At 36.7% G+C, this 14,495-nt stretch overlaps 1 protein-coding gene across 1 annotated transcript; it reads right to left on the bottom strand.

The window, feature by feature from the left end:
* Positions 1 to 202: 202 nt before the first annotated feature.
* Positions 203 to 3,822, bottom strand: LOC145128419 (uncharacterized). The gene is made up of 4 exons (XM_079063220.1): positions 3,387 to 3,822; positions 2,925 to 3,302; positions 1,917 to 2,695; positions 203 to 814 (listed from the first exon to the last, which is right to left on the bottom strand). The coding sequence occupies exons 1-4, from the start codon at positions 3,820 to 3,822 to the stop codon at positions 203 to 205; spliced, it is 2,205 nt and encodes a 734-aa protein (XP_078919346.1).
* Positions 3,823 to 14,495: the final 10,673 nt, after the last annotated feature.

Below are 14,495 nucleotides of genomic sequence, written 5' to 3'. Positions count from 1 at the left end.
TGGGGCACTAAGCTCTTAAAGGTTCAAGACTTCAAGCTCCATCAAAAGGTATGTCATCTAACTAGAATTTTATAGCATAGCTACTTCATAACATGCTAGTTAGGATGATGCTTTGGAATTTTGAATGTATGCATGTATAATAGAGAAAACATAGATCCAAAGCACATAGGGTTGCATGTACACCATAGAAGTGTTAGCATGCTCAAAACCCATCAGAGGAATGGTCCTCCATGTTGGTTATCCAACTTGCATCCGAATGACCTTCTAAAACCGAAGGACTTCCCAAATAACTCAAGCCATAATCCATGGTTCCCTTTAGATACTTGAACACTCTATTCACTACTTGCCAATGTTGAGCACTAGGATTACTAGTATACCTGCTCAACTTACCCACAGCAAAAGAAATATCAAGTCTGGTACTTGTCATGACATACATCAAGCTACCAATAGCCTTAGAGTATTCCAACTGTGAAATGGGAACACCATTATTTGGCATTAATTTCACACTTTGATCCATAGGAGTACTCACAGGAGAACAATCGGTAAAATTAAACCGCTTGAGAATTTTCTCAATATAATGACTTTGAGTCATCACCAAACCTTTGTTCATCCTCTTAATTCTTATTCCAAGAATTACATCAACCTCTCCTAAATCTTTCATGGAAAACTTGGATGATAACAATTTCTTTGTTTCATCCACTTGATTTTGGTCAGTACCAAAAATCAACATGTCATCTACATATAAGCAAACGATCACTCCAGCTCTAGTAGCATCATCAAATGTACTATAAACACATTTGTCACATTGGTTTGTCTTGAAACCAAAAGACAAAATCACCTCATCAAATTTTTGATGCCATTGTTTAGGCGCTTGGTTCAGCCCATACAAAGATTTGTCAAGTTTACAAACCATATGCTCTTTACCGGGCATAATGAAACCTTCTGGTTGTTTCATGTAAACTTCCCCGTCAAGATCGCCATTTAAAAAGGCTGTTTTCACATCCATTTGGTGAATAACCAGATTGTGGATACTTGCCAAGGCAACCAACAATCTAATAGTAGAAATACGTGCAACTAGAGCATATGTATCAAAATAGTCAATACCCGGTTTTTGTCTAAAACCTTGAATGACTAACCGGGCCTTGAATTTGTGAATAGTCCCATTAACATTCATTTTCTTTTTGAAAATCCATTAGCAACCAAGAGGTTTAGAACCCGGAGGCAAATTAGACAACACTCATGTGTTGTTCTCAAGAATTGATGACATTTCATCATCAATTGCTTCCTTCCAAAAGGCACTCTCATGAGATTCCATGGCCTCTTGAAATGTCTTAGGATCATCTTAAATACTATAGCAATAAGAGTATTCAAGATTAATTTCATCCCTTTAACCTTCCATAAAATACAGTTGGCAGTCAGATCCTAAATTTTTCGCAATTTGGCCTCTTTTGCTTCTACGAAGCTCTTGTGGTACTTGCACGATACCACCATCTTGACTTTCTGAATTTTTCTTTTTATTAGCACCAAAAGTTAGATCCTTAGGCCTTTGAATCGATGAAAACCGCATTTCATCAAAAATTGCATCCCGTTATTCGATAACTGTGTTAATTGAAACTGAATCATTAGGTTCTATAACATAAAACTTGTATGCCTTGGAATGTTCAGCATATCCAATGAATATGCAATCAATTCCCACGTTCTCCCAAATTTTTCTTTTTGGGCTCGGTGAGTTTTACAACTGCCCGACATCCGCAAACCCGAAAATAACTCAAATTCGGCTTTTTCTTGAACCAAAGTTCATATGGGACTGTTTTGTTCCTTTTATTTGGAACCCTAATTAATAAATAGCAGACCGTTAACATGGCCTCTCCCCAGATTCCTTCACTCAATCCCGAGTTTGATAACATCGAGTTTACCATTTCCTTTAGAACTCGATTTTTGCGTTCAGCAATACCATTCTGTTGGGGTGTGTAAGGTGTCGTGGTCTCATGAATGATACCCACTGATTGAAAATATATGGGATCCATATATTTACCTCCCCTATCAGTCCGGAGACGTTTAACTGGAATGCCCAATTGCAATTCCACCTCGGTTTTGTATATTTTGAATTTATCTAAGGCTTCATCCTTAGAATGTAACAAATACACATAGCAAAACCGAGTGCAGTCGTCAATAAAGGTGACTACATACTTTTTATTACCCAAATGAGTGGAGTGAAAATCACACAAGTCACTGTTTACAAGTTCCAAAACAGATGAATTTCTAGTGACACTAGGAAAGGGTTGTTTTGTTACTTTTGTAAGCATGCATGTTTTACGTTTATCAGATGTCATGTCAAAGGTTGGAATTAATCCATCTTTTGACATCTCATGCATCCTTCTAAAGTTGACATGACCTAATCTTACATGCCAAAGCATAGATTTATCAACATTAGAAGCAGAAGATACAAATGCAGAATTTTGAACAGGTAATAATTTGTCAACAATATTCAAACGAAACATTCTATTATTTAAATATCCAAAGCCAATAAACATTCCACCCTTAGATAAAACAAACTTATCTGACTCAATAACTTGTTTAAAACCATCAGAATTCAAACAACTAGAGCTAACAAGATTCTTGTGAATCTTGGGAACAAACAAAACATCAAATAACCTAATCGTCTTTCCAGAAGTAAATTCAAGACACACGACACCTAAACCACAAATAGGAATAAAAGAATCGTCTCCTTTTTTTCAGCACCGACCCATCTTCAAGCGGAGTTAATGTTTCAAACATCCGTTTATCCTTGCATACATGGTTCGTTGTTTCGGAGTCGATCCACCAAGCAACATCATCATCATGCACATAGAATGATTCAGGGATAAATGAAACATAGTAAACATAATTCTGATTAGAATTATCAAAGTTAGTCAAAAACTGACCTCCTTTAACTTGGGCTGAAGACCCGTTCACTTTCCCATTGGCTCCACTGTTTCTAGCACCATTGTTACCTAAATTCACACGATAATCACGCTTGCAATGCCCAACTTGATTGCACCTCCAACAAACCAGATCCTTTATCTTTTTGTTGGAGTTGCTTGGGACATGTTCCTGCTTACGTTTTCCATGTCCTTTGTGGTTCTGATTCTTTGGTTTGTTTTCAACCATATGAACTGAGGGCTGTCCAAATTCAACTTTTCCCTTGGGTTTTTCGGATTTGTCACTTTCCTTCGCACGAAGAGATTCTTCAATACGAATGTGACTTGCAAGTTGAACCAAGGACAGTTCCTCCTTTTGATGTTTCAAGTTATGGTTGAAGTCTTTCCAAGATGGAGGCAGTTTGTCAATGATGGTTTACACAACAATGGATTCATCCATATTCATACGGTGCAGTTTAAACTGACCGTATATGCCAATGAGTTCATTGTATTGTTCAGTAACAAACCTTGAATCATCCATCTTATAATTATTAAAGTCACTGACCAGAAACTTCTTGCTAGAAGCATCCTCGGTAATATATTTCAGTTCAAGGGTGTCCCACAACTCATTGGCACACAAGGCTTCACTATGGATATCAAATAAAGCATCAGACATATCGTTCAGAATGTGACCTTTGTAGATGTAGTCATCATTGTCCCACTTCTGTCTCCTTCTTATCTCTTTAATCGTCTCAACAACACCTTCCTCAGGCTCCGCTGGTCTTGGAGTAGTCAGCACGTATGCTGCTTTCAGAGTAGTCAACATGAACTGCATCTTCTTCTTCCAAAGCATGAAGTCAACACCTTCGAACTTCTCCAACTTTGCAAACTTAGTGGTCATCTCACGGATTGAATCACCCATCTCCAGTAACAGAAAATATCAGTTCGATTGTAGGAAAATATAGGGTTTATGGTGGAGATCTGGATACCAACTTGGATCGTGAGAGCACTTTCCGAACTGATATTTCTACCCTATGCCCGGGTCGCAAGAAATTCAGCCTAGGATAATCCAAGTGGACACTTACGATTCTAGGCACATAAATCGTAAGCCAGTTTGCTAGAAAGATTATGTGAAAGTTTGAAGAAAACGAGAGCTAAATTTCGTAACCCTCTTCTAAGAAGGAAGAGTCGTTTATATACTAAACGAGATTAGGGTTTTATTAGGGTTGGGTCGTCATTAGTTGCTTTGGAAGCAAGTCAGGATAATCCGGATTTAATGAGGATTTAGGGTTACCAAAACTAACGAGTTTTGAGTTTTGTTGCTTTGGGACCCCAGCCAGGGGCTCTGCCCCTTGGACCCCGCTAGGGGCGCTGCCCCTTTGGAAACCACGGACCCAGGGGCGCATCCCTCAGACCCCCGACTAGTCGTCGAACCGACTTCTAATTCGATCTTATACATGTGTGCACTCCACACCAACCCTGTACATATATTAGAGTACAAATTAAGAAGCCCCTTAGCTCACATGTTAGTTCCAGTTACATAACATTACATGGTGACACTAAAATCACCAACATTTCGTCGATCGTAGCAACCACAAGGACCAAACGAATGTGTGTGTGCATGTGTTTGTCAACGAGAGGAAAACATCCATTTCATATAAATTCCTTTTACCCTCATTACAAACTATCTTACAAATTAAATTCCTTCGTCGATCAACAATAGAATCACCGGACCATTCGTTTGGATATATATATATATATATATATATATATATATATATATATATATATATATATATATATATATATATATATATGGAAAAGTTCAATAGAGAACCATTATTAATCAAGGAACTAAGAAACCAATCCAAAGCGTCAGAATTTAAAGCGATCAACGGCAAAAGGAAGGGTTGTAAACTTTTATAATGGACGCACATGTACCGGATTATAACAAAACTCACTTCCTTTTTTTCATTTAAAATTTTTTTAGGCCAAGTTTTTTATCGAAAAAAACCGAATATAACGTTGTTCACGATTTTTCGTCCTCTTTCCATAGAGATCCAATATGATATATAAAAAACGAACTTTTTTTTTCGAAAAAAACACACTTAATTTTCTTAGTTTTTTCAATATTTAAGTTTATTTTTATAAAAAAAAACTAATTATACCAAAAATATTAATTTTTTGTACTCTATTAATAAACATCAACACCGATTAAAAAAAAAAAACTCGAACAGTGTAGATTCACACTGTGAATCTAAACTGTAAATATTTCAATTTTTAACATTCACAATATGAAAAATCTCGAACAGTTCAGATTCACATTGTGAATCTGAATTACTATTATGTTTTTTGTGAATCTGAGAAGGTTCACAAAAAAAAAAAAAAAAATACTCGATCAGTGTATATTCACACTGTGAATCTAAACTGTAAATATTTCAAATTTTAACATTCACAATGTGAAAAAGCTCCGATCAGTTCAGATTCACACTGTGAATCTGACTTATTACTATGCACACTGTGAATCTGAGGAGGTTCACAATTTGAATCTGAACAGATTCACAATATGAATCTGAACAGAAATATCGTTTTTTTTAACATGAATATAAATTTATGTTTAAAAAGTACAAAAAATATGAATTTTAATATATTTATTAATTTTTTTCTATAAAAAAATAGACCTTAACTTTTTTCATCAAATAAAATGAAGTGAGTTTTTTTCAAAAAAAAAAGTTCGTTTTTTATATATCATCATGGATCTCTATGGAAAGAGGACGAAAAATCGTGAACAAGGGTATATTCGTTTTTTTTTTTTATAAAAAACATGGCCTAAAAAAAATTTTAAATGAAAAAAAGTGGTGGGTTTTTTTGTAAAGGGTGGATTTTTTTGGTATAATCTGCTGTGTGTGCGTCCAATGTCAAAGTGTATATCTAGTTCCTTGGCCGTTGATCGTTATGATTTCCGACATTCACGATTGGTTCCTTGGTTAATTATGCTTCTCTATTGAACCTCATCCTATATATATATATATATATATATATATATATATATATATATATATATATATATATATATATATATATATATATATATATATATATATATATATATATATATATATACACACACACACACACGTGAGACCTTCTTTTGAACAATAAGACTATGCACGTCATATATATATATATATATATATATATATATATATATATATATATATATATATATATATATATATATATATATACACACACACACACACACGTGAGACCTTCTTTTGAACAATAAGACTATGCACGTCCATAAGGCCATCCGGAATGGTCACGCGTTGTTTGGGATGCCACATAGATATTTCACCATTTCACACCCAAACCACCGAGGTTGGGGGCGGTGTTCACCGGTGGTTAGGATGTGAAGGTACAAAAAGAAGAGAGAGATAAAGAGAGAAAATATGAACCAACCAATCAAATTCCACGTCTTCGTCCGTCTCCGGAGCCACGTCACGCGCACCCCACCGGACTTGGGGGCGGTGTTCACGCGTGGGGAGGCGCGCCACCTCAGCCCAAAACGCGTGAAACTCCCCCATACCGAGTAGCCTAAGGAGCTTCCTCTCATCACCTGTTTGCCTGCCTGGCTCTACCTATATGCTAAAGGAATAACTTAACCGTAAGTTTTGCTCCTAGCCTTGCCAGCAGCTGCTTCTAGCTTTGTCACTCACTGCCATAGAACGCTATATATATATATATATATATATATATATATATATATATATATATATGTATATATATATATATATATATATATATATATATATACATATATATATATGTATATATATATATATATATATATATACTAGGTTATAACCCGTGGGTACCACGGGCTAGAAATTTAAAAAAAATTTTAATTAAATTGAAACTTATTTATTGAAAATTAATAATAAAATGTTTAGTAATTAAAAAGTGTATATGTTTTGCAGTAATATGATAACATAACTATTAGTTGAAATTACGAACCGATAGTTGTTTGAATATGCAATTGGCAATTTGTATTTGTATATATGCAAAAATATTATAATTTTATAAAATGAAATTTAAATTTAACTAAAACAAATACTCAAATTTATATAAATAATAAAATTGTACAAAGTTTTTTTTACAAATTTCTAAAAACTTCTTTATACACAACATTTGATGTTTTTTTTGTTAGTCTACCATCGTTATCTAAAATCAACAATTTTAATCATTCTCTACTTTGAACTCTAGATAAAGCAACCTTCGATAAAGACTGTCCTTGGCTCTTATTAATTGTCATTGCAAAACACACAGCCAATGGAAATTGTCTTCTTTGGAATTTGAACGGGATCTTGTCTTCAGAAGGAGTTAAAGACATTCTTGGAATAAAAGTCCGGTTTCCAATATTACTTCCAGATAAGATAACTGCCTCAATAACATGTTTGCCCAAAGATTTAACTTGTAGTCTAGTCCCATTACATAAACCGTTTTTCTTATCAATGTTTCTCAATAACATAACTGGAACACCGACTTTTAAAATGAGCTTATGGTTTGGAAGATCTGAGACTTTAAGACCATTTAAAACATCAAGTGAGTATAAATTTGCATCAAACTCATCATGAACAAACTTAGATTGGCATAGGCTATCTGAACTTAAGTATTCTTTTTGTTCTCCTGGAAACAATGACAGCAAACGATCGTTTATTTCTTGGACAACTTCATTCTTGGGAGCTAGTATTGCTCTTGCCAGCAGCTGCTTCTAGCTTTGTCACTCACCGCCATAGAACGCTATATATATATATATATATATATATATATATATATATATATATATATATATATATATATATATATTTCTTTTGGTGCATACATCGAAAACAGGAGGTGTATCACCTCCTCTTATGAACCAAATAAAAACCAAACTTGATTGCAAGTTTAATATGTTTACCCCCAACTTTCGGACTTGTACAACTTTAGCCATTTCCTTGATTTGAATTAATTATTTTAACCCTCATATGTGAAATAGTTACAAATCTGGTCCTAAGTCATTAAACTATCAATTAAAAAGTCCACAACTCACCCTGCACTCGAAAATACCTTACAAACCAAGTCCAAATCAGCAAACTTTCATTTTATTTATTTAAATTACACCCCTCCTTGTGATTTATTTGCAAAATAAATCCAAAACTTAAACTTAGAATTTAAATAAATCATTTTAGTCCCTCATTTGAAAAGTATTGACAAACTTAGTCCCATTTGATTTATTTAAATTAGTAAATGAACCCTATGTTTTGGTTAAATTACCAAACAACCCTCCACATATTAATTTATGTTAAAATTTCATAGGAAACTAAATAAATCTCGACGGTTCATTATCAAAGCGACACCTATCGATTTCTCGCGTCAAAAACTCGAAACAAATCATCAACCACACATTAAGGTGAGTATTACACTCACCAACCTTTGTGTTGACCCTCAAACAAATCATCAACCACAACAATGGAAATACTTTTTGGATTATATTAAGAGTATCACTATTTCAGAAAACCTGTGACACTCACCAACCTTTGTGTCGACCCTCAAACTCACATGTATTCTCAGGAGATCATTAGACATGCGTTCAGACAGAAGATTTGTCATGGATTACAGACGACCTGACTATCTAATTTTTGTTATCTGCTTAGCTGTTTAAGACAAATACTGTACTAATATTATATGTAAGAACCATGTATTCAAACTTAATGATGGAATACAAATGTTGTTTTGTTTATTGTTGTATTTGTTCTATATATTAAGTTTATCTATGATCCATGAACTTAGTCGCACTTCCGGCATGTTCCGCCTTGGTCGGGGGTGTGACAGAATGGTATTATAGCTAAATTGACTATAGATAACTCGTATCCTCGAAAGAGGAATACAACTATAGCAAACTAGCTTCTAATAAAAGTATTATTAACAATAACACTACTTCTTGACTACTTACGGTACGGGGAATCTGGTTTGAAGTGCCGCATATGGTTGTTGGATTTCAGAACAACTTAATTGCCAAAATGGTCATGTCCCCCGGTGCTTCATGTCTAGCCCTCGTCTGTACTCGATAGTCGGTAAGTACAAAACAAAAATTAATAATACTACAAACCCCACCAACCATAATATATAAGAGTTTATATATACTCTGACCCGCGATGAGAACACTTAATAAAATTCTAAACATCCCTTCAACTAAAAGTACCAACTCAACCCTTTAGGTCAAACGCCTCAATTAAAGGTTAGTACCATACATAAGTCATACCATAAATAAATTTGGAATGCGCACCTATGTTGTTTATGGTCGGGCCGGTGCACTACCAACCTTGAGCAATGAGTTTGACATACTACAACGGGTGAAAGTTTTAGAGATTAAAGAATGTTCTCCAGATTCGCTACAACAACCTAATACCTTAGAATCCATATATACATTTTAAAACACTTATACATTTCAAAATCATTAGCAATTAAGGTCCCCTTTCCATCATTTGGAAATCTAGAGGATTTTTGAACCAATCACCTTTTCCTTATCATTTGGAAATCTAGAGAACATCTGAACCAATCACCTTCTCCTTATCATTTGGAAATCTAGAGGATTTCTGAACCAATCATATTCCCCTTATCATTTGGGAATCTATACGATTTCCAAACCAATCACCTTCCCCCTATCAGTTGGAAATCTTGAGGATTCTCGAATCGATCATCTTATCGCTTAGGAATTTGTAGTATTTCAGGAAGTCAATCCCTCCCTATAATTTGGAAATCTGTAGGATTTTATGAACAAATTATACTAATCCACTATCATAAAATGCAACTCATACATACTTGCTTAGGACTTCGTAGTGTTAACACAACTTAACGTATCCTTTTTGAACATATTAGGACGATGGCCCCACGAAAGGAACCACGAGTTCGTCCACCGCCAACTCCCCGAGGCAACCGGAGGAAAGCCCCCAAGTAACTCAAACCTCGATAGAAACTCCAAACCATGAAGAAAATCTTGACGCAACGAATGTCAACCCAACATTCCAATTGGACCCCACCATGATGCAAAAATGCTTACACAAGGAATTGCTACCGGCTTGGCAGCATACGAGGCAGCCCAAAACGGAAACATTGGGAATAGTGGAAGTGGCACTCCCATAACTCACCAAGACAACCTTAGATACTGCTCTTACAAGGAATTCATGGGTTGCAAACCTCGATCCTTCTACAGCACTGAAGGAGCTGTTGGCCTATCCTGTTGGATAGAAAAGACTAAGGCAATTTTTCACATCAGTGTGTGCCCCGATGACTGCGGGGTCAAGTACGCTACATGCACGTTAATGGATTTTGCCTTAACTTGGTGGAATAACCATGCAAAGTCCATGGGAATCCTTGAAGCTTATGTCATGGGTTGGGAACCACTGAAACAATGATGATCAGAAAATACTGCCCCCGACAGGAAATCCAGGCTCTAGAACAAGAGCTTTGTGTTAGGATTAAAATCCTTAAAGATCGATTAGATTCAAGAATAGGTAAATCAAGAACACAACAATGATTCAAGAATGTAGAATGATCAAATGTCGCGCCTCAGAAGAACTCGATGAAGAATTGCTACTGTAGAGGCGTGATTAGGGTTATAGCGTAATGATTAGAGTTCCCAAAATACGATGCATGCATGCACCTTATTCTTGATCAGAAAATACTGCCCCCGACAGGAAATCCAGGCTCTAGAACAAGAGCTTTGTGTTAGGATTAAAATCCTTAAAGATCGATTAGATTCAAGAATAGGTAAATCAAGAACACAACAATGATTCAAGAATGTAGAATGATCAAATGTCGCGTCTCAGAAGAACTCGATGAAGAATTGCTACTGTAGAGGCGTGATTAGGGTTATAGCGTAATGATTAGAGTTCCCAAAATACTCTATCCCTAGAAATAAATACAAGTGGACAGGCCCAACTCGTTAATACAAAAGACTAAATTAAAAGCCCAATGACGCAACATCTAATACCCAACAATCTCCCCATTTGCGTCAATCGAGGCACGAAACCATTAGCCTTGGATTCGCTTCTGCACTTCATAAACTTTCGGAATCATACCAAAAATGGCCTGACGAATCTCAATATACCACAAGACCATGTCAGAGAAGCACTTGAGGTCATCCTTACTGTTGCCTTTGTATTTGCTCACCAAATCCAAAATATACTCGAGGAAGGATGTAGTGTACAAATGCTTATCAGAAAGGAAGAAGCAACCTTTGCGAAAGTCTGCACCAGTTCGTTCCCTAGCTGAATAGACAACAGACCATTATCCACTGTAGATCTTCCCCAGCTTCAACTTTTCGAAGTCCTTAGGAGTTTCCTTGCGAACAATAGAAGGCTTCTTTCGTAGCACAGCAGCAACCTCAACATCCATTTCCCCGATCTCTTGAATGTAAGACTTTATCATTTGCTTGAGATGAGACATGACAGGTTCGTATTTTTCTTGGTCCTTCAACAGCATGTTGTAAAGAACAAACCATTCATTGGGGTTAAGACATGGTAAGTCTGCGAGAGTGAATTCGTAGCACTGGCTGGCTGAACCTCTTGCTACTTTGAACTTTGTGTTCAGAAAGCTATCAGTCTCGATTGGCCCTGTGACTTTCACAGCAATTATCTTGCTTAACGACCAGGTTTCGTATTGCGGCTTCATATGCTTCAGATAAAAAGAGAACAACATATGATCAGCCCCGCTATCAGTGGATGGAGCGTTCACCACTTTCACAAAGGAATTGAACCTGAAGGCTTTTGGAGTGATTGGTAGATCTAGTTGTGAGTCTCGTATGTTTTGAAGATCAAACGAAACAACTGGCTCTAAATAATATTGGCTTGGAAGATCAACAGCATCACGCTAAATTCGCTTCAAGGTCCACTTAGGAAACAGGAGCTTTTTGATTTAAAGAGTAGCATGAGCCTCTTTCTCAGCTCTTTCCTTTTCTTTAGCCTCTTGGATGATCCACTGATGCTTATCCAGTTCGGCTTCACGAGCCTTTCGCCTTTTAAGCTCGTGTTCGTCCAACTCCTATTCGTCTGCACTGTTATCAACGATGGGCTCTTCACTAAACAATGTTTTCTTGCCCTTAGGTTCTTTCCTGACAACAGGTTTAACTGGAGCTTTAGGTTCTTCTTTCCTTGCCCCACCAGACACACCTTCTCCCCCTTGTTTCTGATTAAGGCTTTGATCTGAAACACCTTCTAGCATGTGAAGCATGGCGAAGACTGGCCTTAACTTCTCTGCCAGATGCTTGCGCATTATAATTGTAACATTGAGTCCCTGGTCTCAATGATATCCGAGAGCATGCCGGTGACATCTGTGATACAGCTTTGCATGCCCGCCCTCTCAGATAACAAATAATTGACTTGTTTCTATGAAGTGTCCAGTTTGACACTCAACTCCTTTACTTCTTCAGAATTGCGGGCAAGAGACTCCTTGAGGTTACTCTCCTTAGTCAGTTCATATTGAAGCTTGGAAATTTAAAAGGAGATGGAGGTTTGAAATGCTTCATGGTCAGTTTTCAGACCAGTGAGAATCTCTTGCAACTTCGTCTTCTCAGTTTTGAAGAGAGAGCCCAGACTCTTTAAAGCGCCATTGGCAGTCGTGGTGTTGAAGTTGAAGGTGGTTTGGAAGTTCTCCATGAAGGTAGTGGTGTCAGCAATTAGTTATCGACTTTTTCGGTCATAGACTTACAAACTTCAGCCGAATCAGCAACTGCTTTATTCATCTTCTCAGCATTAGCAGAATGCTCCTTCGTGATTCTGTCGAAGAGAGACTCAACCGCAGCTTTAGAGTATGCGTCAGAAGACGAAGCTTGGGAAGAAAGAAGCAGTTGATCAATCTTTTTGTGAAGGGACTGAAGTTGCCCTTTCAAAACTGGCATATTATCTTCACTCTCAGTTCGTATTTGGAAAGGACTGTAAGTGAATCCCCCCAAGATCTTCATCTTCAGCATCATCGAAGATCATATCTGGGTCATCTCGGTTGAGAAAGGAAATAGGAGGTGAAACATGGGTTGAGAAACCTAAAGTTTTAGCCCCCGTATCAGATACGTTGACCGAAACAAGAGGTGTAGTTGAGGGAGTAGGTGGAACTGTAGAATCAGTAAACAATGGAATAGAGATAGGAATCCTGGTTTGTGGCTGTGAAGAGACTGGTGGAGGGCATGCTGCAATGGAAATTCGGATAGAGGTGTTTTTAGGTGAAGGAGGTGGAGAAGGAACATAATCGTTGAAAGTTTGAGTTACCTCAGGATTGGATGTCTCTTCTGTATTGCGAACGTTGTCATCCACGTTGCGAGCGTTATCATCCTCCTCGATGCGAATTTCTGACTGAGTGTCAGCCTCTGAATCTTCGCTTGCACTTGGGGTGGGAGTCTTTCGCTTGCGAGCTTAGCCGCTTTCGCCTTTTGGGATTTCCTGTAGAAGGAGCAGTTTTCGCCTTTCGCTTCTTTGGAGTGACTGTCGGCTCAGATGGAACCTCTTTCGTTTGCTTTTGATTACCTCCCTTTTTCACCTTGTTAGCTTCGTCAATAGTTGTGCGCATCTAAGGAATAATTGTGCGAGCTCTTGAAGATGGAAGCTTTTTGTACTCCTCCAAGATTTTGCTTGCAGCTGGCACACATCGAAACATTGTTTCCAGAATAGAGCCAGCAAAGGGAAACTTCGAGTTGTCAGCAATGATGATCTTGGTGGTGTGAAAAGTGGCAATAGAGGACATCAGTTAATCTTTCATCATTGGGATTTGGTGTTTTTCAATCGCCCTTTGAACAACAATGGTCCAAAATCGAGCACAGGAAATCTCACTGTGTCGAGTCATGGAGTGAGTACTTTGTAACATACACGTTTTGAAATCGTGTTTTGTAAATGTTAAAAGTAAATAATATTATGAAATATTATGTAATATTGAGTATTGAATTCTAACAGATAGTTTTTACTAGAAACGAAGTAAAACTATGTTTAGAATCACTCGAAAATATTGGAAGTCTTATAAGATTCCAATCAAAAGATAAATATCGAAATTTAACGAAAATATAAAATTTTAAATAAGTAAAATTTTATTATTGAAAGTTGTAGATAATTTCGTTAGAAACATTTAGGCGAAAACCTCATCGAAATCCGAGTTATAACGAAGAAGTTATGACCAATTGAAGATCCGCGACAAAACCGGCACGGCGCCGAATGACGTAAAATGTGAGTTTTTGATCAACTAATTTTTAGCCTTGCTGATCTAAATGAAAGTCATAGTATTTGTTAAACCGAGAATTTTCATAAAAAGAACGTCCAAATCTGACTTCGTATGAGGAAGTTATGATTTTTCTAAGTTTCGGAATAGCAGTAGACAACTAAAAACTCGAAATAAAGATCGAGCGATATTTAGCCAACACAAACTAAACGAGAATCGTAGGTCTCGTCAATAGTAATACAACGGTAAAAAGACAGACGAAAACGGAAGTCGGATGAAGAAGTTATGAATTTTGAACGGATTTCCCTATCCCGGTCTGTTAAAAAAATAATATTAAAAATAAATTCAAAA

This window comes from Lactuca virosa, chromosome 1 (assembly GCF_052849685.1).
Source record: "Lactuca virosa cultivar CGN04683 chromosome 1, Lactuca_virosa_CGN04683_v6, whole genome shotgun sequence".
NCBI lineage: Eukaryota > Viridiplantae > Streptophyta > Magnoliopsida > Asterales > Asteraceae > Lactuca > Lactuca virosa.
Note: the sequence above shows the minus strand (reverse complement) of the source record. Positions and strands in the feature narration are given on the sequence as shown.

Coding starts and splice junctions, on each gene's coding strand:
- LOC145128419 (XM_079063220.1), bottom strand. CDS start 3,822: ATGGGTGATTCAATCCGTGAGATGACCACTAAGTTTGCAAAGTTGGAG. Junction 3,303..3,386: donor TGAACTCATTGGCATATACG/GTCAGTTTAAAC, acceptor CATCTTGGAAAG/ACTTCAACCATAACTTGAAA. Junction 2,696..2,924: donor TTCAGCCCAAGTTAAAGGAG/GTCAGTTTTTGA, acceptor TTTGTGGTTTAG/GTGTCGTGTGTCTTGAATTT.